Here is a 26,870-nt window from a genome sequence, read left to right as displayed (position 1 = left end):
GAGAAGGAAGCGGAAACGGAAAAACAACCATTCATTTGTAAAGCCATACAGATACAGCTTACACAGGAGGTCAGAGTTACATAACATTTGAAGAAACAGGATAACAGAACAGAAGGAAGTTAGATTAAAATGAAGAATACACAACCATGTAACACCACTGTGCCTGAATATGTCTAAAGATCTCTCTCTCTCTCTCTCTAATTATTTTTTTACTTCTCTTATTCTCTGATCTTACTCAATCCATCTCTCTGCCTCTCATTTATTCTTCTCTTTCCTGTTTTATATCTCTCTGTCTCTCATTTCCACAGATCGCTAATCTTTTTAATTAATACAACGTACTGCCAAAGCCGAACATCTCAGACTTCACTAGTAATAAGCTCTAATGTAATCACTTGTTAACTTCAATCGAACTCTAGCAAAAGCGACTCAAACCTAAAGAGGTATAACCAGGCTCACAGGCACATCCCACCTATCCGGAAAAAACTGACACCACATCAGCAAAATCAGTGTTCATTTAACTCAAGAGAGAGGGAGCAACAGAGAGAGGGGGGAGACAGAGAGAGAAGTCAATTTTATTTGTATAGCACATTTTAACAACGAGGCAATTGAATGTGCTTTACACAGAACACCAAGCAAAGAAAAAACACAATTATCAATGACAATTCCAGATATGTGGTGCATAAGAACTAAATGTTGTTTCCTCCCCACGTTTATTTTTGGTTTTAGGGACAGAATTCAAGCAGACCTTTCCCAGATGACCTGACAGATCTGGATGGTTCATGATATCGCACAAGATCAGAAGTGCATTTTGGCCCTAAACCAATCAAAGCTTTATAGACCAACGGTAGGATTTTGAAATCAATTATTTGACACGCAGGGAGCCAGTGTAAGGATTCAAGAACTGGAGCGATATGCTCAACTTTCTTGTTATTAGTAAGGACTTGAGCAGCAGCGTTCTGAATCAAATGCAGTCGTCTGATAGATTTTTTAGGGAGACCTGCAAAGACATTGTTAGAGCAGCATTGATAGCTCACCAGCTGTACGGCCCTTCCATCCTATTTTCATATTAAGCTCATGATTCTGACTTACGTCTATTTATAGCCATGGATAGCCATAATCAACAGAAGTGGCTAAAAACACAAAGTCCATACAGCCAGAGTTGCTGCTAAAAAGAGAACGCCGAAACTAGAGACCGAATGATTTATCAGCCTATTTTGGCCTATGACTGATATATCTAGCTCCCGTTTGGAGGCGGTTGTCCGCTCCGTCGCGCGACGCCGGCGGGTGGGGAGGGAACGCCCGTTTTGTTGTGGTTCAGGCAGCGACGTCGAAGACAACGAGCGCTCCTTTTTCAATCCGACTGATTTTCCAATCGTGTAACATACAATAGGTGTTGGGTCATCAGTGGGATCAGGTGAAAATGGCACACACATAATAAAACTACATCAATTACTGTAAGGGCACTTCATATTTAGTACTCAAAGACTCGCTTTGGAATCACTTCAGCATTTTTTTTTAACCCTTGTTGTCCCCTCACTCCCTCTCTCTAACCGTAATTGTTTGTTCTGCTCCTTCTCTCCTCTCATTACTTCCCTCGTTTCTTCGTCTCATCAGTCACCTCTCTCCTCCACCCTTCCCATCCTGTCCTGTATTCTCCTTTCATCTCCTCTCCTCATCTTTGTTGTAATCTTTCTCTACGTGTCCCCTGCTTTTCCTGTTTTTTCTGCCTCTCCTCTGCTTTTCTTCCATTTTCCCTTCTCTATGTCTGGTAAAGAGCCTCCTCCTCAGATACTCGGCAAGTCTCCATGGCCACAGTTGTCACGGCAGCAGGCAGTGCAGTGTATGTAGAACAAGGTAAAGAAGGTGCACAAAACACACACACACACACACACACACACACACACACACACACACACACACACACACACACACACACACACACACACACACACACACACACACACACACACACACACACACACAAAATAGACATCAATACACAAACACATGCACACATAATGGTACAAATATGCATAAGCACAGATGCAACATGCTGCACAAATCCAACCCTGGGATTTGAAAAGTTACATACTGTGGTGTAAACACACACTTGCACACGAGAGGTACAGACAAAAGATGTACTGTGGGCTAACAGTTATTTTGAACTGTTTGTTGCTGGACTAATCCAAGTTCTGAGAGGGTCACGGTTAGGACTGAATGCTGAGTCCACCGCGAGTCTTTGTGTACTAAATATGAAGGGCCCTTAATTTATGCAGTTTTATTATGCATTTCCAGACCCATGTTGCACAAGTGTGCAATTTTCTCCTTATCCACGCTGTTGACCCAACACCTACACTAAATGTGCATATGACATGTCTCTGCATGTAATGAGGCATGCTGGTGAGCCACATATAAGCTCGGGCTAGCCAGAATGAACAGAAAATCTGTGTTTGATTTGCTTCACATTATGGGCCTTAAAATTTGCTTTAATTTGCCCGTCTGCAGAGCAGTTGTCAGCCTGAGCAGACCTAGGATCAGAATCTAACCAGTGTTTTTTCTGTTTTATGGGGGCGGCACTGGCTCAGCTGGTAGAGTGGCTCAGCTGGTACTTAACCCATTAAGACCGGGAAAGCATCATGTGTCATTTTAGACTTTTCATAGATCTGCTATTTTTGAAAAAAATCGTGAAAGTTTGTGCAAATCTTTGAATATATCTATACATTTTAAACTCAAATCTTTGCTTCTGGGGGTCCCTGGGGTCCCTGGGATCTAGATCTCTATACACAGCAAAATCCTTTGTGTTATTGTAACCACGTAAACCCTATTATGCTTTGTTGTATGTCAAATAACAAAAATAGCCGTTCTACAAGCTCACAACGGGTCACAATGTGACTGTATGTTGTTTGTTGTCTGAGGTCTAGTAGTGGGTGCCAATTTATTATGTGGAATCTGTCTCCCTGTGGGTTCTGCAAACTTGTGGGTGGGGTTCTAAAGCCCCTGTTCTCTATTTGTGGCACCGGTGCAGCCATGTCACGTTCAAATATAGCCAGAATACCCAAGAGGGCATTTTGGTTTCCAGCATGCTTACCAACTGAAGCCTATCAGGATGAAATATGATGACATGACTATAGAGATTATGTGTACAGATTTGTGTGATGTTTGGAAAAGATCTGTAGGAGTAATAGCAAAAAAATGTTTTTTTCTAAAATAAGCCTCCTGGTGGCGCTATAACAGGCCAATGTGAAGTTTCACGGCAAATCGGACGCTGCATTCATGAGTTGAGGCATTTTGTTCAAAACGGACCACTCCTGCAAATTTTAGATGCCAATCTTAGCCAATCAGGATGGAATATGAAAAATCGAACAGATCCGTCTTGATCACATGACTATAGAGATTATGTTTACAGATTTGTGTTATGTTTGGACAAAGATTTGTAGGAGAAATATGAAAAAAAGTGCAAAGTTCTGCCTGCTGGTGGCGCTATAACAGGACAATGTGAAAAGGGTGGCATTTCTTCCTCAGCCTAGTGGGAAAGTGCGTGCAAAGTTTCATGGCAACCGGGAGCTGTGTTCATGATTTGAGGCATATTGTTCAAAACGAGCCACTCCTGCAAACTTAAGATGCCAATCTTAGCCAATCAGTATGGAATATGAAAAATCGGGCCGATCCGTCTTGATCTTCAGTGGGCATCAGGATGCCCGATGAAGGTCAGAGGGGATTTTACTGTGTGTGGATAGGCATGCACACATATTACTGTTAAGTTCGGACGAACTGTAGTGGCCGTGTTGACATTTTACAACGGGACAAAATATGCTTACATTAGATTCACGCATGAACCTGCCTTCCTATCTGTCTGCCTGGCTACCACATGTTGACATAAAAGCACTCGCTACATGCATGCCAATTCACCCAGTATACACACGCACAGACGCACGCACACACACACACAAGGATATGCACGCATGCACGCACACTTCACACCTTTGGAGCATGAAACTACTGTTGACATTTCATAAGACAGGTCAAACATACACATCTCTCACACACACACACACACACACACACACACACACACACACACACACACACACATGGACAGTGTATGAGGGTTAACAGGGCGTATAAGGCAGGATGGTAAATGAAGCTTTAAAAATGTATCATTAACTACAGTGTTATGCAGTGTCCTTCTCTTCTTCCTTTTCCTCCATCCATTTATCACTCCATCTCTCCATCTATCCTGCCATCTATCAGCACTTACTCGTACCCCCTAACCAGACCTGGATCAAACACTAATAGCAGTAGTAGCAGGGGTTCAGACGAGACACTTTTATTATAAGCATAATTTTTTTTTTACATCACAACCATAAGAATACAACTTTCAATACAAAAATGAAACCACACACTTCAGGTTCTTGTGCAGACACACAATGTACTTCACAAATTATTGATCACTGACAAAAGGTGTCCCTTTGACACAACTGTACCCCCAGTGTGAGTTGAGTGACCACGCAAAAAAAGCTTATGTTCTCATTCTGTAATATTCATTGAATACGATTTTGTCAAAATTAGTGGAAGAACAAAATCTGATTTTCTCCCTCCTCATAAACTGTATTAAATAAGAAAGCCATGTGGTGTACTATCATTTTTATAGAAATATAAATTCATATTTTCCTATTGATTTACAGCTTACCCCAAACCCAGTTGCTCATCTTACCCTATAGCCACAATGTGAACAAATAAATGGTTTGCAGCAGGACAGAGCAAATATGACATCTGATCTATAACCTCAAGTTGCAACTACTGTAGCATAAAGAATACCTTACAAATGGTCCATCTTGTTCCATTTGTATGTTCTCCGAAGTAAAATTTACAGTGTAGATGAGGATCCCAGAGATTAAAATCAAATGCATTATGGTCCGGTCCGGAGGGTCCTTGAAGTAAAAAACTACAAAGTTAAAGGTAGGGTAAGTGATTTGCGTTGGTTAAAATAATTGTTAAATAGCTCTATATTCTGATAGTACTCATTGCTATCGAGTGTTTGTTCAGTATTAGGAGTCTCCTTGTCTCTCCACCTCTTTATTAAACAGAAAATGCATTTTCGTTTCAGTTTCAGTTTCATTTCCAATTTTATCCAACCAGGACAGAGAACTCAATCAGGATACAGATTAAACAAGTGAAATTGGAAGTGATGACACTAAGAAATGAGCAGACAAAATTGGAACTGGAACACTATACAAATTAAGCTTAAAAATGTGTACTTTCTCCTGATTGGTTGAGATTTTGACACCTACCGAAAAATGTATTTTCTGTTTATTAAAGAGCTGGAGAGACGGGGAGATCTGTTACTGAAAAAATATAGCAATGATTACTATCAGAATATAGTATTTTAACCTTTTAACAAAATACTTTTTGTTTTAACCAAAAAATATCACTTACCCTACCTTTAACTCATTCAGTGCCTGACTTATTTCTGGCAGTTTGGCTCTGAGTGCCAGAGCCAAAATTCATTGTAAAAAAAAAGTGCTTAGGAGCCGAGATACAGCCTTTTTCAGTAAGAAGTTAAACAAGAAGTGAATGGAGCAGAACATTTTCAAATCATGATATCTTGGGTTCTGAACATTAAAAAAAAAAGACGTCCAGTGGCACAGGGCTTATGATACAACGGACGTCTTAGACATCGAGTGGCACTGAATCTATAGAATCTATATTTATATTGTAGTTATAGCTGTGTTTTTTAACTGTGTTGTTTTTTTACTTAGGATCTTTAACTTCTTATAACTTATAGTTTTTTTTACTGCATTCTATTTCCATTGATGTAATGTTTTTTATATGTTCATCATGCTTCTTTTTATTGACAATCTGTATGAATGTATTGCACTGGAGCTGTTGAACAGAACAAATTTCCTTCTGGATTAATAAAGTATCTATCTATCTATCTATCTATCTATCTTTCTATCTATCTATCTATCTATCTATCTATCTATCTATCTATCTATCTATCTATCTATCTATCTATCTATCTATCTATCTGCACTATATGATCCAAACCATCACATGGCTGTTGTGAAGATCAACAAAATAAAAAATAAAGAAGATAGCATACTGCAATATGTTTTTGGTTTCCGTGAATTACTGATACTAGTAATATAATTGTATATATAATATAATTTAGTAAAAATAATTACTGTTACTAGTAGAATTACTAGTACTAGAATTAGTACCAGTAAAGTAACCGATACTAGTACTAGTAGAATTAAGAGTTACTGATACTAGTGCTAACTAGCCTACTAGTAGAATTACTGATACTAGTCAATAGCTTACTAGTAGAATTACTGATACTAGTCAATAGAGTTACTAGTAGAATTACTGATACTAGTCAATAGAGTTACTGATACCAGTTCTAGCTTACTAGTAGAATTACTGATAACAGGACTAGTAGAGTTACAGATACCAGTACCTGTGATGGTAATGGTAAAAGCTCACTACACTTCACATGTAACATTTTTCCTGAGATGGGAATCAATCGATTGTCTTGAGCCGGTGCATACGGTTGTTTCCAAAACACTTCAGGTCATTACACACCGGGGATTTATCATGTCATGCATAACCCCACAGAACGTGAATATTACGCTGCGATATAAAGCAACACCATTTTTAAGTGGAACAATAGGTCGATTTTCCACTACAAAGCTGTATGAATAATGCATCAACTATAGTATATGAATAGCTTGATATGAAAAATACAAAGAACCCAGATATGACCTCTCCGTATAAATCTATTATTTGTGAAGGGTGCAACATATCATAGTAGGATGATAGGATCATCTACTACTAGTTATTGCAAGGCTTCTGAACAATAACCAGCCTGTAGCTTCATAGATTTTAGTAAGGGAACTTGTATTATGTCCATTTCAGTGTCATACAAGTGCAAACATTTCAGCATGCCATGGGACGTGTTCGTGCAACAATATAACCCACCTGTTGCAGAGCTACAAAATAAACTCATGCGTCTTAATTTAACTCTTAGTGTACAAATGGAACCACATTGACCTCTCAGCATTAAACTAACACTGAGGATTTTACTTTGTGTACAGTAAGTGGTAGAAAAGCCACACACCTGATGGAAAACAAACAGTCGGGATGAGATTATTCTTAGTATGTCAACTCAAGATCCATTTTTGAGTTATCTCTATTTTATCTATTTTTTTGTCTGCCCACTTCCAGTGAATTACAACATTAATGTGACCATTGATGGAGGCACAGCTAGATCCATCTGCTCATTTAAACACACAACACTGGAACAGATAACCACCCTTGAATACATGGACGTTGGCGCACAAAAGTATATTTTCTCTTTGTTGAAAGCTTGCCAATCCTTCCTTTATTGGCGTTCACAATTCAGCACACACACACACAGCCATGCTTCTGTGAGCCAGGCTCTTAATGAAAGCGCATGACCTCACATACTGCAAGACACCCACATGCTTCCTCACGCCATCCTACACACACACACACACACACACACACACACACACACACACAAAGTCCACAGACTAAAGATGGAAAAACTGCGGATGCTGTATAACATTTACACAAGACACCTAACTTAAAATGTAAAACCTGAGAGCTCATTTAACTCCGAGAGTGTACAAATGGAACGTAAGGGTTGATTTGTTTATGATTGTACACTCATAGTTACAAATTGGCAAATTAACAATAAGTAAAATAAATACTGTGTAGTTGGAATATTGTGTGCCGTGTGTGTCACTCCCTCTATTCTGTTTCTCTCTTCTTACTTGTCCATTCTACACTTGCTCTCCATCCATCTGTCTGTCAGTTCAATCATGTCTCTGTCTCTCCATCTGTGTTCTTTCTCTCTCTCTCTCTCACTCCGTTTAGCTCACTCTCTCCATCTCTCTCTCATCTCGGTGTATGAGTCTGTGAGAATGAGTGTACATTACTGATTACACCGTAATCTCAAAATGTTTTAATTTGAAACATATTCTCACACCCAACTCGTCAAATACGGCCACTTGGGCAAGTGCCCCAAGCGCCACTTTCTAGCTCGTGGTTAGGGCTGTTGCAATAACCACGTTATTGCAATACTGCAATATTAATAAGCCAACCGCAAGAGGTGGGAGGAAACGGCACCAACCACAACTACTGCATGTTCCCACCAATTTGTATTAAAACTTATATTAAAACCAACAGACTAGCTTTGTTTTAGTTTTAATCTAAGAAAGGAGACAAATTGGGAAAAAAAACATTGGAAATGCATTGGGTGCTTAAAGTAAAATATTTTAAAAAACAAATTATTTCAAAGTCTCAAGCATGCATGTCCACAGTAGGGTGGAATTGTTTAATTGTGAATCGAGTTTCTAGGTGAAAGTATGAAGGAATAGGGAGGTGCAAAAGTTGTATCACTTAAGTTTTAAAAGCTAAATATTTAAAAAACATTTTAAAGTGAAAAGTACAAGCATACGTGTCCACAGTACGCTGGATTATTTTTTACAGTTTGAATGGAGTAGGGTGCCAAAGTTTTGAGGAGAATATAGTCTATGAATAGTAAGGAGAACTATAGTGTGCTGCTACAGCGAGCCCACAATTAATAACAAACAAGGGGGAACACCTCACAGGGCGAAATACAGGACAGAGGGGATCACATGGAAACTCACGGAAAGCATGGCACAAATTTAAGAACCGGCCCAGAGCCAACAACAACGGTAGTCAATTAAATAACCAAGGCAGTCATTAGGGCAACAGCTCGCAGCTGTCGTGAGAAGGGGCTGTTAAGAACAGGGAAAGGCAGGGGAAGAAGAGACAAAGGACTTGACAGAAGGAGAGAGGAAAATGCATTCACTTTTCCAGGGACTCAATCGAGTGGCAACTTATATCAACACTATATCTTGCCAGGCGGGGCTGTCTAGTCTTGGTATATTTTTCTTCATAGAGACAGCAGAAAGGGCGACAGAAAGCCAGGCAAACAACATGTACCTGTGGATTTCATCATGGCATTGTGTGTCTTGTTACCATGGTTTTAAGTATGATCTCCTGACCCTGCGTCATCCATAGATTAGTGACTGTTTCATCACCGACTCATTGTATCTGTGTCTCTACACACTCAGTTAGTATGGGTACCCTAGAAGAAAACATACAGTTGGGTTCTATACAAGGACACAAGCTTACTTGCTTATGGCTGTCCATCGATTTCGATGATGACGTTGCACCAAGAATGGTTTATTGAGGGGGGTTGCGTTTGTGCCATTGCATGTGACTGTACAGGCCAATGCGTGACCCGCATGGTTTGCCACATGTCGAGCACATGACTATGAGCACAACCAACCCAGCTGTCACCTTCCACACTTCTTGCCCGATTTGGCAAATATTTGGATCTACAGCTTCTGGTTGAATCGCCTGGTAAGAGACGTGTCCAGACCTTTTTGGCCCAAGTGTGGAACTGTCGGAAAAACTTTAATTTGTCTCCACTACCCATATCTACTTTAATTACTAACATTCCTGTTTTTACATTTTTATTCAAAAGAGTTCTAGCCCTGGGTGATGCAGAATAAAAATAAAAATATGTTTTGAATTCATCCTGCAGCCACCGTGTTCTCTCGCTTACGTCTCTTGATTTGGTCAAAGGTAAAACTTGAACTCTGGATTTTTACGTTTATTAGACATGCAGAAAGCCACACCGCAACACTTTGACGTGGTAGCGAATTCAATGAGAGAGAAAGGGAGAGAGAGAGAGAGGTAGGGAAGGGGATGAATGATGAGGAGAGGGGTGGAGGAATGCGAGAGAGTATGGGTAACAAGGTGTAGTGAAGAGAAACAGGGGAGAGTGGTGGAGAGAGATCTCCTGACCCTGAAGAGGGATAGTAGGGGGTACTAAGCACAAAAAATGGCCAAATCGTTACGCGGCGGATAAAAGCATGAAATTTGATACAGATGTCCCTTGGGTCATCCTAAAACATCCTAGAAGGGGTGCCCAAAAAAATCTCAAACAGGAAGTGAGTTATGGACAAAATTCAAAATGGCCACCTAAACTGTTGACCGTTGACTCAAAAGATACCGAAATAATCTCCAAAAAGCATAAAATTTGGCACATATGTCCCTTGGGTCATCCTAAGACATCCTAGAAGGGGTGCCCAAAGGAATCTGAAACAGGAAGTGAGTTATGGACTAAATTGAAAATGGCCGCCTAGTGTTGTCGATTGACTCAAAAGACAACTAAAGAATCTCATAAAAGCATACAATTTGGCACACATGTCCTTTTGGTCATCCTAAGACATCCTAGAAGAGGTGCCCAAAAAAATCTTAAGCAGGAACTGAGTTATTGACAAAATTGAAAATGGCCGCCTACAGTGTTATCCATTGACTCAAAAGACAACTAAAGAATCTCATAAAAGCATACAATTTGGCATACATGTCCCTTGGGTCATCCCAAGACATCCCAGAAGGGGTGCCCAGAAAAATCTTAAACAGGAAGTGAGTCATTGACAAAATTGAAAATGACCGTCTACAGTGTTGTCGATTGACTCAAAAGACAACTAAAGAATCTCATAAAAGCATACAATTTGGCATACATGTCCCTTGGGTCATCATAAGACATCCTAGAAGGGGTGCCTGAAATTATCTGAAACAGGAAGTGAGTTATTGACTAAATTGAAAATGGCCGTGTACAGTGTTGACAGACGATGCAAAAGACACTCATAAAAAATAATCTCATATAAAAGCATGAAATTTGGTACAAATGTCCCTTGGGTGATCTGAATGCATCCTAAGGGGTGCCAACATTTTTTTTAATAGTCTCTCAATGGAAAACACTCCTCCCACACGGGCTGCACTGCTACAATATTCAAATCGAGCAGCCAATCTGGCATTTGGTCCAGAAGCCTGAAAGCTATGCAATCTCTACCATCTCCTGACAAATATGGATGGATTAAAGTCGCTGATTCGTGGACACCTTTATGGACACTCTTGCCAGAGGCTGCTTAAGTTTGGAGAGAACTCAAGTGTGGCTGCAAAGCTGAGCCCTTCTGTTCGAGAAAGTGTAGATGCCGGGATGCTGGGTTACCTTGCAGAGCATTATGCCAATGTGCTGGTAATTGCGAAATGGCACACATGAATACATGTACTAGTTACTAAACACTAATCACAAAAAAACAGTAATGATCAAGAAGAAAATACATGAGAAGATAGAGTGTAAAACAAGCAAGAAGATGTAGAGTGCAAAATAAATAAGATGCAGAGAGTAAAATAAGAATATGCAGAGTAAGATAAGATGCAGAGTAAAATAAATAAGAATATGCAGAGAGTTAGATAAATAAAGAAGATTCAAAGAGTACAATAAAAAAATAATGCAGAAAGTAAAATGAATAAGTGATGTAGAAATGAAAACAGAAGGTAGACTACAAAATACGGCAGGTTATGCACTGCATAACCTGTCGTATTGAGTCTGCATAATATGCAGACTGCCATGGTCAACTGTTTAAACAGCCATTTAGAATTTCTTCAACATGGTCCCTTCCTAAAAAGTTTAATAAACAAGCAAATAAATAACCTCTTCTAGGATATATTAAGAAGCACTCAATGTACGTACCAAATTATACACTTTTATGACGTCCCTTTATGTTTTCTTTTGTGTCAACTGCTTTAGGCGGTCACTTCCTGTTTAAAATCTTTTTGGGCACCCCTTGTAGGGTGCGTTCAGATCACCCAAGGGACATTTGTACCACATTTCATGCTTTTATGAGATTCTTTAGGTATCTTGCATCATCTTTCAACACTGTAGGCGGCCATTTTCAATTTAGTCAATAACTCACTTCCTGTTTCAGATTATTTTGGGCACCCCTTCTAGGATGTGTTAGGATGACCCAAGGGACATATGTGCCAAATTGTATGCTTTTTGGAGATTCTGTAGGCTTTTTGAGTCAATCGCCAGCACTGTAGGCGGCCATTTTCAATTTAGTCAATAACTCACTTCCTGTTGAAGACCTTTTTGGGCACCCCTTCTAGGATGTCTTAGGATGACCCAAGGGACATGTGTGACACATTTTATACTTTTTGGAGATTCTTTAGTTGTCTTTTGAGTCAATCGACAACACTAGGCGGCCATTTTCAATTTGGTCAATAACTCACTTCCTGTTGCAGAATTTTTTGGGCACCCCTTCTAGGATGTCTTAGGATGACCCAAGGGACATGTGTGCCACATTTTATGCTTTTTGGAGATTATTTTGGTGTCTTTTGAGTCAACGGTCAACAGTTTAGGTGGCCATTTTGGATTTTGTCCATAACTCACTTCCTGTTTAAGATTTTTTTGGGCACCCCTTCTAGGATGTTTTAGGATGACCCAAGGGACATCTGTATCAAATTTCATGCTTTTATCCGCCGCGTAACGATTTTTCACTTAGTACCCCCTACTAGGAGGAGAAAGGACATGGTGGACGTGGTGAAGGGACTGAGGGAGTGAATAGAGGCGTAAAGGAGAGAGTGTGAAGAAAGGGAAAAAGGTTGAATTTGTATGAAGACTAGAGAAGGAAAGAATAGGTAGACAGCTAGACAAAGACAAGCAGACAGGTAAAAACAGACAGACCGATAGGACGGGAGCAAGAACTCTGCTTCACTATTACTCCCAGAAGGTCTACGAGACACTGTGGAAACCCTGACAGACCTGGACAATGATGATGACATCTGCCTGCTAATCAATCAAGTAAAACAGGCACAGGAGCTCTTAACTAGAGAGCCTTATGACTTATGCCTTATGACTTCATCACCGCTCTTATGCGGTGATGAAGTCATAAGGCCACAATCGTGTGCCCAATATTTTGCAAGTCGTCGGGCGGCAGTGGGACGGGTACCAGGCTTTCCTCCGTGGAAAGCCTGGTGACGCAAGGTTACTCACCCAATCCATCCGATCTGAAAGACTCATGTTCCACTCACAATTTAGGTGGCATTTCAAAGGCTTATTAATCCAATGAAATAAAATAAAGGTTTCTAGTTTTCCCGTAGCTTAGAAACAAATGTGTGCGTTCTCTTCCTCCCTCTTACTTTCACTTTCACTCATGCTGCGCAAACATATCTGATCTACAAAAATACAATGCGTCACGCAGCGACCGTTTTTTTGATTGGAGATAAGATATTTTGGGCAGCATTTGTCCACTTGTTGCATTGAGATACTGTAGATCGAAAGGGGGAGATGCTTTAGGCAACTGAGAATGTGAATATTTGTTGGTTTGTCAAGATAACAGATGTTAGACTGTCTCATGTTTTGAACATGAGACAGTCTAACATGTTTTGAACATGAGACAGTCACATAATTAGACAGAGGCTACAGTGATTATTACGGCCATGCATGCACTTGGACATCTCCCCTTTCAATGCCCCTAACGACAATAGAAGGCACTGCTCTAAAGGAGGTCAGTGACTTTAAATACCTGGGCGCATGGGTCAACCCCACAGAGAAGGACCTTTAAGTGAGGAAGGCGCTCGCATGGAGAGCTCCTAAAGGACGACTGATTACAACCTATCTTCATATTGTTCCTCACTAATGCTCAATATAATATGGTACCATTTCTGTCTACTAACTGTGACAGTTCAGAAACCTGCCTACCAGTGACATCGTCAATGGGGAATCCAAGCTAATAGAAACTGCAGGCTTTCTATTCCTGGAAAGTTGGCATGCTATAATGGAAGCCATTGTTCTCGCGTTGTGCCTAACGATGATGTCACTGGTAGGCTGGTTTCTGAAGTGTCCACAGCCTTCCTATGAGACATAGACTGAGTAGAGAAAAATGTCACCATTTTGTCATGAGCATTAGTGAGGACCAATTATATGAAGATAGGTTGAAAATGGGTGAAGTCGGCTTTAACGGCATGACCAGTGTGTGGAAATCCAACCTCCCCCGACACATCCAGATCAGTTCCTTTTCTGCGACTGTAGCTCTGCGTCTGTACGGGGAGCTACCTCGTGTGTCAGAGAAGATAGCAGTCAGGAGGATGAGACTAGCCGGTCATTGCCATCGACACTGAGAACTCCCTTCCAGAAAGCTTGTACTGTGGTCACCAACACACGGGCGTCGTTCAGTAGGACGTCCCACACCTACCTACGTGGACGTGCTAAAGAAAGAGGCTGGTGCGGAAAGTACAAACGAGCTGGCCAGATGTATTGAGAACCGGGATGAACGGAGACGCTGTTTGAGGGCTTGTCTGAGGACGACGTGAAGAAGATATACTTTGTTGCATTAAGTATACATTAATAACAATAATAATGAATAACAACGCGTTATGCTGATACCGTAATTTGGTAGGGTATAGACAGACAGCAGAACAGACTGACATACATAATGTTTGATTAATATGATATTATATTATGATATTGCATGCCGAAAATATCTGGTCTTCAAGCTCACAATGTTTCGCATTGCATCGCGTTGTGAGCTTTTAGATTGGCTATTTTCAGCATGTGACATCATCGTCCAATGGAGTTGCATGCCCAAGCATAGATCAGTAACACAGACACACAGCTTGATATGAAGGGAAGAAAGTGAAGTGAGGGAGAAAACAGTAGAGAATCACATGACAGTGTGCTCCTCAGAAGCTCCTCCTACTTGTAAGCTCACAGCCTACATCCCTCCACTCATCTCTCCCTCTCTCTGTACAACGTCCCCTTCATTAACTGACAACTAATCTGCTGCCTAGCTTAATCCCTCAACCTGCCCAGCACACACACCCACACACACTGATACACATGCACACACGTGTACTGTGGTCCCCGTCGCAGCCGACTTCCGCTGTGTTGGTCTAGGGAGGGACAACTGGGATACACACAACAAGCACATCTGTACTAAGTACTCTGACAACGGGTATTTCATAACCGAGGGGCATGCGTTCCCAATGGGCATCACCATAGTATCTATAAAACCCACACCCACAGATATACATTTTTCTAATATTTTCAAAGATAGTGAAAATAGCTGATCTCTTTCCGCATGACACTGTCATATGACAAAGTATAAAATAGGTTATTAACTTATGAAAAAAACATATGGAGATACAAGGTTTCTCCCAGACGTTACGATATGTAAAATAGACCACCGTGAACTGAATACATTTACATATGCAGAAAGAAAAAGGATAATACAATGCACACGCAACAAATCCTTGTCCTTAAGACACGCATGCACCCTCATGCGCACACACACACAAATCTACAATACAAATCCATTCAAACTGCAGAAGTAAATCATAATATACAAACATTCTGTACATGCACACTGCTTCCATATGCCTACATGTTTTCACATTTTATTTCATATTTGTACTGCATAAGTGCTGTTCCCTGCATGACTATAGGCTGGTTTAGAAGCATTATGTTGAAACTCTTCATGTATCAGATCACACTGACCTTCTGCAATATGTGGACCAGTGTCCCAGTGCTTACTGATTACAACACTGTTGCATTGAACATGTCTGCAGTATGTGGACCAGTACGGCCCAGTCGATTGACGTCTATAGACACAAAATAAAGCCAATACAAACTGGGTAGTTTGTTTTCCCTTTAGGCTAAATGCACTCCGCTGACAAACAGGGTCACTGGCAACATAGCAAGCCAAGCCAAGCCGTGTGTGTGTGTGTGTGTGTGTGTGTGTGTGTGTGTGTGTGTGTGTGTGTGTGTGTGTGTGTGTGTGTGTGTGTGTGTGTGTGTGTGTGTGTGTGTGTGTGTGTGTGTGTGTGTGTGTGTGTGTGTGTGTGTGTGTGTGTGTGTGGCGCCATTCCATGCCAGCCTCTGATGACTAATGCTGAATAATCCTAAAATCCCACCAAGTCATTTAAAACTCCATTGACCATAAAGCTTAATTTGTCTTGGAAGTAAAGTCAAGAGCTCTTGGAGAAGAGTCTTGACCCACTTATCCCAACAGTCAGCATGCAAGCATTGTGAACAGCATAACTGACTAGATTACAATGAGGCTACTCAGATGCAAGCTCACTAATTAGCTGAAGGAGCCCATATCAAGCAGAGAACTGAACAAAAAAAATATGTAATTATTAAATAATAATAATAATACATTTAGGTTGATTCCGTGTGGAAACCACAGTAAGATGCTTCAATTGTTTCCAAAGCAGCTCTACTGTAGCCTGGTAAACCATCCCGGTCGCAGAATTCACATTTCCATGTGTCTTGAAAATGAAAATGAAGTGTGAATTCCGCGGCCGGGATGGTTTACCAGGCTAGCTCTACTGTACTTCAAGTTAAATTGTCAGAATGGCTCTTCATTGAAAGGGGGCAATGTAGTGGATATGTCTTTCTATAAAAATGTAACTAACTGAAAATATTCAAATATTTCATGGGAACAATGAATAGTAAAAAAAAAAATGGGGTGAGGAGGGCACAGCAGTATTTCAGGAGAGTGAAGATCTTGATTTCTTCAAGAAACGTAAAATAGGAAAGTATAATAGTTTGTGAGAGAGAAGCTCCAAGGTTTAGATACTGTATGTACTACAACACATCAGAGTTGAACTCTCCAGGCTCTGTGAGATCACAGAACATACACGTTTCTGCAGCCTACACACAAACGCACACATGTGCGCGCACACACACACACACACACACACACACACACACACACACACACACACACACACACACACACACACACACACACACACACACACACACACACACACACACACACAGTTATACTTGCTCTCTGGTGTCGCTCACCTAAAATAGCCAATGTACAAGCTTGTAGCGTCACGCATTGTGAGCTTGTAGATCTGCTATATTAGGTGTGTGATACGTCGCACGCACAACCAAGTATAAATCAAGCATTAGTCTCCCTCTCTCATCAGTCAGTCTTCAGAGAGAGAAATCCAAGGGGCTCACAGTGTGTGCTGAGGTCAGGTGGGGACATGGCTAAAAGCATACACTCATAGGATTAAACTTCCACCAAAAGAACATTTCCACTGCACTTCTCACACAAAGCTGAAGCCAGATGAATTTAGGTTAAGTGAACTGAACATGCACGCACGGCCACAGAAACAAAGAGAAACACAAACATGTGTGCTAATATTTTTTACTTAATACCATACCTCAAAATAAATCAGTAATGTGATATATTGAGGATGGCTGTTGGTACTTTCAGAAGAACATTTTGAGAAAAGATCATTAGTAATGTGGATGTGGTGAGGAACAGTCTAACTAGACTCCAATATGTTCAGAACGTTCTATCACTCTAATACATTTACTCAGAATTTGTTTATTGGTCAGGTATGTTCACATACATGAGGAATATGACATTGCTCTTACAAGCTACAGTATATTACCATAACCAAAACCTAGTTTCATCACAATATGGATATTATATCGATATATGGCCTATCTCCAGTGTGTGCATGAAGAAAAACCCATATGCTCAGGTTTACACAAATATGCAGACACAAACAATACAAGACACTAACATAGGCTGAAAGGAAGGCGCGCGCACACACACACACACACACACACACACACACACACACACACACACACACACACACACACACACACACACACACACACACACACACACACACACACAGTATCACCAGAACCATCATTGTTTCACGTCTGGTTTCTCCTGTTTGATCTCTGCCGCTGGCATACAGGGATCTTGTCCATTAACCACATGAACCCTAGTGTCCTTATTCTGGACATGTCATAATAGGTGAACATTCAGCAATAACAGGCAAACATCCAGCAACAATAGGTGAACGTTTGGCAAACATAGTAGATCTACAAGCTCACAGTGTCGCAATGTGACACGCTGTGAGCTACAACTAAGTGTATAGGGTTTAAGTGGTTATGGAAATGGAAGCCATCATTTACTAAACAGGGTTCATTTTAGCCCAACATCTGTCCCATTGTCATTTGGTCTAACATCCAACACACGCGCGTGTATGTGTATGTGTACACACACACACACACACACACACACACACACACACACACACACACACACACACACACACACACACACACACACACAACACACACACACACACACACACACACACACACACACACACACACACACACACACACACACCCCCACCCACCCACCCACCCACCCACACACACACACACACACACACACACACACACACACACACACACACACACACACACACACACACACACACACACACACACACACACACACACAATCTTGTGTCACAGTACAACAAACAGATACAATTCAATTGAGTGATGAGTGGAGTGGCGATGAGTGGAGTGGCAAACTCTAGCTGGCAGATATACCGCAACCACTTTAACCCTGGTGTCCCAGTTTAGGGCAAGACATTATAGGCAGGGGGTGGGTGGGGGGGGTTCTTTTTTTTTAAAGAGTATTTTTCAATTTAATGTTTGACCCAGAGCTCAAAAAGTGCAATTAGAAACAAAATGTTTCAATTTAACAAAGTTTGTTGTCATTAATCATAACAACACCACCTATAGCAGGACAAGTGATGGCACGATGGCCACCGGTACATAAAGTATGATTAAAGAAACCTTTAAACCTTGTATCTGCAACAGTGTTGTAATCAGTAAGCACTGGGACACTGGTCCACATATTGCAGAAGGTCAGTGTGATCTGATACATGAAGAGTTTCAACATAATGCTCTTAAACAAGCCTATAGTCGTGCAGGGAACAGCACTTATGCAACCTTGCAAATTCTATGAAAAAACAAGGCCGGCTACTTGCCTATTGTAGACCTGAGTGCGATTCTAAAAATGCCTTTTTCTGAAAAACTTCAAATTTGTATTCTTGTTTTTATTTTATTTTATTAATGTTGCTATATACAATATATAGCTGCAACTAAAATGACACAGAGATGTTCCCGGCTTGAGAGGTATAACAACGTATAGGTGTTCCAGGTCTAAATGGATTAATAGCTTCTTTTCATCAAATCTGATGCATATATTTGTATTGAGTTAAAGGCTAGGAAATCTGGGATTGTTTTAAACATATAATGAAGGCTTCTTTACATGTTCTTACATACTGTATCTCCACTGCCATTTATTGATCTGGATTACTGTCTGATATCCTACAGTCTAGTTGTGCAACATGAAGAGTTGTTCATGTATCTGGTTGCAAACAGGTATACGTATTAGCACCAAAACAAAGCAGTGTTCCCTACTACATGCCTTTGTCTCTCCTCACCTCATCACTATTCTCTTTAAAGAATGCTCTGATGACACACAGAGGGATGACCTCCACTGGAGACACCATACTGTACATACTGTGGATGTGTGTGTGTATTAAGGCATGTGTTTGTGTGTGTCTGTCAACAGAATTCCGAAACCTGACACATCCCCAAATATTGTCAGGAACGCCCCCTGACGCAACACACACGCATCCAGCCAATCCTGATTGAGGAAAGGTGTTGTTGTGTCTAGACGGTGTTGGTAATCCTATTGATGACATATTGCAGCTTTCCAACAGCAGCGAAGTCTGTTTTTAGACCACGAACGGTGCCAGATTTCTGGGTCCGATGCCAATTTTGGAGAGTCCTAGATCACAGATTACCAAAGTTTTGACCAATATTTTGTCAAAAAGTGCAAAATGTGTAATCTTATATTAACTTTTTAATACAAGACAATATTCTTGAGAGATGTGTTGTAGTACATATCTAAACCTGGAAGCTTCTCTCTTGCGACCTATTATATTTTCTTCCGTTACGTTTCTTGAAGAAATCAAAATCTTTACTCTCCTGAAATATTGCTGTAATCCCCCTCACCACCATTTATTTTTACTATCCATTGTTCCCATATAAACACAAATAACCTTTTATTTAACCACTTAAGCCCTATTAAAAATCTTTCAAAAATAGCTTAACTACTAGCTCAGCTATTTTAGGAAAATAAATTGTAATGTTCTCCTAAAATGACATGCCCAAAATAGGGATGGCAAGTGAAAGTGGTTACAAATCGGGACACATCAGCTGCAGAAATGTTTAAATAATGGAGCTCCTAGCACACAATAAGTTCAGGACACACAATCAAGCCACCTCCAATCAAGTCGCATCGGCTTACCTAAAAAAGCTCACCTAACCCTCTCCCCCACAATCGTTCTCGCATTCTGCAACCCTGCCACCCACCCCGCTACTTTCCCTATTTCTTCTCTCTACTCTTTCCTTCCGTAGGGCCCTGGGGGGGTCCGCCATGCCTGGGAGCTACGGCGGGCCCCCTTTGAAGCTCCCCAACTCCGGAAATTCTGCATCAGAGACTCAGTTTCTGATACTCTGCATCGCCGACTCGCCGTCAACGACTTGCCGCCAACGACTCGGCTCAGCCCAAAGTCCCTCGCCCTTTCTATTCGTTTCATCGGTTCTCTTCAATAAAGCTCTTGCTAGTGAAATGGTTGATATATCAGCCAGACCGATATATCTCTGCTCAGTGTGCCATTTGGGAGGAATAATGGCGGCAGTCAAGTGACAAAATCACATATGATGGTCAGAAGTCAACACACAGTACCTCTCAGGCCTCCTCCATAAACATAATCTTTCACGGCACCTGCAGTCCACAGACTTGGACCTCCTCTCTACCCCCCAAACTAACAAGCGAACCATTGGGGGCAGAGCCTTCAGTGTGGCAGGCCCCATCCTGTGGAACTCTCTCCCAATGGAGATTCGCCATGCTCCAACTCTGGACTCTTTTATGGCTACTTGTTTGTTGTTTTGTTTTGTTTGGTTGTTTGTTTCTTGGTTGTTCTGTGTTTTTGTTTTGGGTGTAAAGCTTGGGGTTCATGAAAGGCGCTATATAAATTCAAGCTATTATTATTATTACAGCCACAAAGAGTCACTAAATCGCAATTATCAATTATTTCATCAGTTTATCAGTTACTCTCAACTACAACAAACAGTAAAGTGAGTGATAGACAATTTTAGCCATGAGAATGAACAGAGCAATTCAGTAATAATCCACGATATCCAGGCTAACACTAGTGATAACTATTAATCCTGTAAGAGAATGCAGCACAAACAATGTAGTAAAATCCCCTATTCATCTCTGTATATCTCCACACCAACAGATGTATATCCCAATCCTATAAGTAAATGAGCCATTATATTACATGATGCAGATCAGAGAGATCAGCATATTCCAGTAATTCCACCAGTAAATCCCAGTGTATAACAGCATATCCCTGCAAATCTCTTAATATCTTGAATCTTATGATGAGCATAATGAATCCTGTGACAAGTAAACCAACACAGTACAGCAGAGGCCAGTATTTTTCACAACCTCCACCAGTAAATCCCTGGGTGACCCTGCATAATATACTTGTATATTATCCCCATAGATCCCATACAAAATAGATTCCAGTAGTACTTACCAGCTCCTGGTTTGTCAAGTTGGAGTCATCCCCTGGGAAAGGGATGTAGATAGCTAAGGCCACACAGTTGGCGAATATTGACAGCAGTATAAAGATATCAAATGGTCTGGAGAGGAAATGAACAGTTAAGGTAAATTGTTTGCATTTCTTTAGCACCTTTATCCGAAGCACTTTACAATGTGCATTACATTTTCCCATTCACATCGGCAGTCGTGGATCAAACCGGGAACCTGCCAGTTCACAGACATCGGCTCATAATGACTATATCAATGATATCTACTGTCACAGCAGCATCACACCACAGTGAGACATTTATTTTGCACAACATTCCTAACCTATATGGATGTCAAAGTACCTGATTAATCTGTAGGCTATCTATGCAAGAAGAATTCCCAGCAAACTTAGTAAATATGGTGATGACTACAGGTCATCTTCAATCTTCCCCTTCAATCTTAGGGGCTCCCATGGATCAGGGGGTCTGATGTAATTCTGACCATTCTCACCATCTGGTGAGCAGACAGGAAGTCAGGTATCCAGCTGCACAAGGCTGGATGCAGGCCTAGATATCTTTCGTGTCGAGTTTGACAAGAACTATTGTGTTGAATGCCAAGCTGTAGTCCACAAACAACATGTGTACACACCAGGTGAGAAAGGGTTATGTGAAGATCAGGGCAACTTCACTGATGGCGGATCTATTTTGACATTTCTATTTTGATGCAAGTTGCCATGGTTCCAACAGACTCATCCATGGACGTAACAGATTACCACCCCAGTTGTTTCATTTGTTCAATCAGCATTAATTTTGAGCACTTTGTTTGTATATAAACCAAACTAAACTGAATAGAGCGGATGATGAGTCAGGATGATGCTACCAGACAACAGAGCTGGTCAGAGACACTACGTAGAGTAGGTGAGGCTTAACCATCCTTACTTCTTTATCCAACACCAGTGTAGCTTAGCATGTATCACAACTGTGTAGGGTTGATTTATAATACAAACTAGACATGATACGAGCTAATCTCTAATCTTCATTGAAAAAAATGTATAGAGAACTCAGACAATGTCATCCTCATCCATCCATTCTTCCATCCATCCAGTACTCCTTTCTTCCCCCCCCCCCCATTATACCAGCCCAGTGGATATTCACTTCACCAGTTACATTAAACTTTATTAATTGATTGACTTATCAACTTAAATCATTCATTGACTCGTTGAATTTGCCCATCCAACATCCCTTTATCAATCCTTCCATCATTTAGCCTTCTGTCCATCCAACCATCACTCACTCATCTGTTCCCCCCCACCCACGCAACCGACCCTGAAAGGATACTTCCACTCCACAAGGCTGATGCAGGCCCTGCGTATGGGGTTGTTGAGGGTGAGGCAGAACAGAGCTCTGGGTGGCCTGCTGTTGGTAGAGCTTCCCTGTTTTTTGCTCTTGGCATATTGCTGCCTCTTCCTCTGTGACAGGGAACCCACGGGCACAGTACCACCACCGCCCACAGGAGGCTGTGAGCTTACACCGGGGCCAGGGGCAGCAGTCTCGCCCTGGGCTTGGCGTGCGGCAGTGATGGCGGCGTGCCAGGCGAGAACCGGGCTGACACCCGACCCTCCAACGCCGCCGTCATGACTGTGGACGGTGTTGTTGGTGCCAAGGAGCCCGTGATATAAGCCCACAGGCTTGCCTGTGCTGGCAGGGGCCTGCGTGGAGGCTTCTGGTAGGTGGAGTGGTTGGCGTTGGTGGTAGGAGCTTTCTGACCAGAGCGGCAAAGGGTTACCAGAGGGAGAGGCTCTGGTGTTGCTGGCATACTGCGCCCCTGAAGAGTAAGAGAGGGGACTGTGTTTATCAAGTGATATAAACATTTTGGACAAAAGCTTTTGATCTGTGTGTGTGTGTGTAAGAGACGTGTAACAGACAGACAAGAGACAAAAAAGGAACGGAGGGGAACAGAGAGACAAGTGAAGTAAGAATTAAGAAATGGTAAAGAAGAAGACTGGTTTGGAATGAACTGAACTGTACTGATGAGAGGGGTTGGGGGGGCTTAAAAGGAGGCAGTGATTGAGAGCTTGGGACAGAGAGAGAGAGAGAGAGAGAGAGAGAGAGAGAGAGAGAGAGAGAGAGAGAGAGAGAGAGAAATCAATGCAAACAAGTGAGTTTGAAGGACAGTGCCCTTGATACTTTCTCTACCATATCCGTACAATATCAATATCGAATGCACATTGATGGGTGGGTATTCTGTGATGTGGCATACATAGGCCCACCCCCCCCCTACATAGCCCCCCCCCCCCCTACATAGCCCCCCCCCCCACACTCTCTCTCTCACACACACACACACACACACACACACACACACACGCACTGCAAGCACAGTGTTTGTTTAAGTGAGTGAATGAGTGAGTGAGTGAGTGAGTGAGTGAGTGAGTCTAAAAGAGATTGAGATTTAATTGTGTTGAATCTACCTTCTCTCTGCTTTCGTAAATGGATTTTGTCTAAAAGGTTATTCAAAATAGTTCAACTTTAGATGCTATATAATAAGAAGCCACATCGCCTTATCTGTCTGTCTGAAGTTAGTTTAACTGTGTGTGTAACTCAGCTAAATAGCATAGGCCTACTTATTCAACATCATTCTCCACCTCCATAACTTACATATTTGGCAAAAAATCCCAGCATAATTTATCCAAACAACAAAGCCACAGGCTGCAGTTTCTGATTTCAACCCACAACTAATTTGTGTTCAGTTTGATCACAGCTGCTAGGGCTGAAGTGGGTAATGTATGTTTTGTAATATAATTATCAAAATGTAGTAACTAAAGTTTTCAAATAATTGTAGTGGAGTAAAAGTACAACATTTGACTTTGAGGTGTCGTGGAGTAGAGGTCAAAGTACTGAAATTTGGAAATATACTCCAGTAAAGTAAAACATATATACCTCAAAATTGCTCACAGGTCATAAATAGAACCAAAATAAGCCAAACTAGTGCCTCGCTGAATTCCCTCTGTGAGCGCAGCGCCGCGGAGCCAACTGTTCTACCGAATACCAAAACGCTCGCCCTAAAACACAGTCACCCCGGGCAAATCCAGCGGTATTCACCTGGTATTCCTAAACGTAACCTCAGTAAACTATGCCTAAACTTAACCTTATTCATAAACGTATCCTCAGTAAACTATGCCTAAACCTAACCTTATTCCTAAACGTAACCTCGGTAACTATGCCTAAACCTAACCGTATTCCTACACGGAACCTCAGCAAACTATATAGTTTGCTGAGGTTCCGTGTAGGAATACGGTTACGTTTAGGAATAAAATAGGTTTAGGCATATATGCCTAAACCTATTTTATTCCTAAACGTAACCTCAGTAAAACGGTGCCAAGACCTAACCTTATTCCTAAACTTAACCTCAGTAAAACTATGCCTAACCCTAAACTTATTTCAAACCTTATCCTCAGTAATACAAATACAAGAAGAACCGCACGGTCCGCGAAAATAAATGGGGGTGAGCGTGTTTTGGGGCGAGTCTTCCGGTTACCGTTCTACCCACACGCATCAAGTGCGGATTTACCTTCACACTGTTCATCTGCTTCTTGCATCCTCCAATCCACATTGAAAAATCCCTTTTTAAATCCAACTCATCGTCGAAAAAAACACCGAAATACCTCGACGTCAGTCCGTGCGTAAATCCAATCGTCGGTTTATTCTGAATTGTTATAAATAGTTTTTTTCTCTCCACAGTCCACACACACAATCCCTCAGAGAAGATCTGAACATTTTTTGCCACATCCGGGTGCCTTTCGCGACTGGCGATTCACACAGACGCGTTGACAAGATCCACTGATGTGATGTGCCCGCTGCCTGTCTGTCAATGATGGTCATCATTCTGATATAGGCTGTGATATAGCCAGTGGAGTAAAGTAATTAAGTACATTTACTCAAGTACTGTTCTTACTTAGTGAGTACTTTGAGTAATTTTGAGGTATTTTGTACTTTACTGCCATCAAAATATACTTTAAGTGCTAAAATGTTTGAAAATAGCTGATCTACAAGCTCACAGTTGTGAGCTTGTAGATCTGCTATTTTCAAGTAGCCTATATAAAATAGGGCTAAAGTGTTTAATGTGTGTTTTATTATATAATCATTTATATCTGCAAAGTAACTAGTAATGTTTTCAAATAATTGTAGTGGAGCAAAAGTACAATATTTGCCTCTGAGATGTAGTGGAGTAGGCCTAGAAGTAAAAGTACTGAAAATTGGAAATACTCCAGTAAAGTACAAATACCCCAAAATTTTACTTAAGTACAGTACTTAAGTAAATGTACTTACTTTACACCACTGGTAATTTAAACGGTGGAAACTTTCACTTTATCCTCACACACTGTGGGACAAAACCTTGATCCTCACACACTGTGGGACAAAACCTGACATAATAATAATAATAATAATAATAATAATAATAATAATAATAATAATGATAATGATAATGATAATGATAATGATAATGAAAATGATGATAATAATAATAGGCCTAATAATAATAATAAATAATAATAATAATGTGTGAGTGTTTCGGTCATTTCTATAATAATTTAAGTTCATTGTGTTGTATAGCCCAGTTTAGTTTAAATTGTAGGCTATTTAATATAATATACTAACTATACTTAGAATTGGACGAGAATTCAAAGAAAGAAAGGTTGGCTCCAGATGGTGCGGTTCATGCATCTACAATATAGGTAATTGGTGGTAATCGCCGGTTAATCGGTTTAGTGAGAGTGGGAGAGACGGAGACCCCTGATGCCAATAGCCTTGTCATGTCCCTAATAACCCACTCTGTCAATATAGTAGGCTAGTGATCAATGGAATAGGTTATAAACTGTTGTCGCACGCGTCTGGCAATGATGAATATTATTTCAAATAACATTGCATTACTTTGTCAAAGTCTGGGCCTATAGACCCCTTAACAGGCGACGTCACACTGATAAGAGCCAGTATGCGCACAACCAGTATGCGCACAATGAAACCCATTCTGTCAGGTCTCACTAGGACGCGCCTCACTAGCCAACACACAAGAGGGGGTTGGGTTGTGCTGAAACCAGCGCACCCCAAAACAACAGGTTGGGAATTGATTGCGTGAAACAATCACCTGTGCGTCCAGTCTCAATGTTAAACAAATAATTGGTCTATAGTCAGAAAGTTGGCATGATCAAATCTCAATTTTCCTATGTTACACACTTTTCCTATATCTCATATTATCTTAAAAACAAAGTTATTCATTCTGGTGAACTAGTATACATATTTTTACTCTTGGCCATAGCATTTTTCCCCTCTCTCTCTCTCTCTCTCTCTCTCTCTCTCTCTCTCTCTCTCTTTTAATTCCTATGTCTCAAATGTCTGATCTATTTATTATCTTCTTTGTGTCATAACGTATGTATAGGCCATCAAGCCATTGAAGCCAAGTAGACAAATATTCCTATTGAAGAGACGAAGGTGCCCATTTTCACACAAA

General features: G+C 41.0%; 1 protein-coding gene across 1 annotated transcript in view; it reads right to left on the bottom strand.

The window, feature by feature from the left end:
* Positions 1-25,097, bottom strand: part of cacna1db (calcium channel, voltage-dependent, L type, alpha 1D subunit, b) — a gene marked incomplete at its 3' end in the record, with an annotated part of 134,906 nt that extends 109,809 nt beyond the window's left edge. The window contains exons 1-3 of the mRNA XM_080443487.1: positions 24,933-25,097; positions 22,703-23,189; positions 21,373-21,478 (exon numbers count right to left, since the gene is read on the bottom strand). Of these exons, the coding sequence (XP_080299613.1) occupies positions 21,373-21,478; positions 22,703-23,189; positions 24,933-24,960 (621 nt within the window). The 5' untranslated portion in view covers positions 24,961-25,097. The remainder of the gene's footprint in view (positions 1-21,372; positions 21,479-22,702; positions 23,190-24,932) is intronic.
* Between the last annotated feature and the right edge of the window lie 1,773 nt (positions 25,098-26,870).

This window comes from Gymnoscopelus braueri, assembly GCF_963280865.1.
Source record: "Gymnoscopelus braueri genome assembly, chromosome: 12".
Classification (NCBI taxonomy): Eukaryota; Metazoa; Chordata; class Actinopteri; order Myctophiformes; family Myctophidae; genus Gymnoscopelus; species Gymnoscopelus braueri.
Note: the sequence above shows the minus strand (reverse complement) of the source record. Positions and strands in the feature narration are given on the sequence as shown.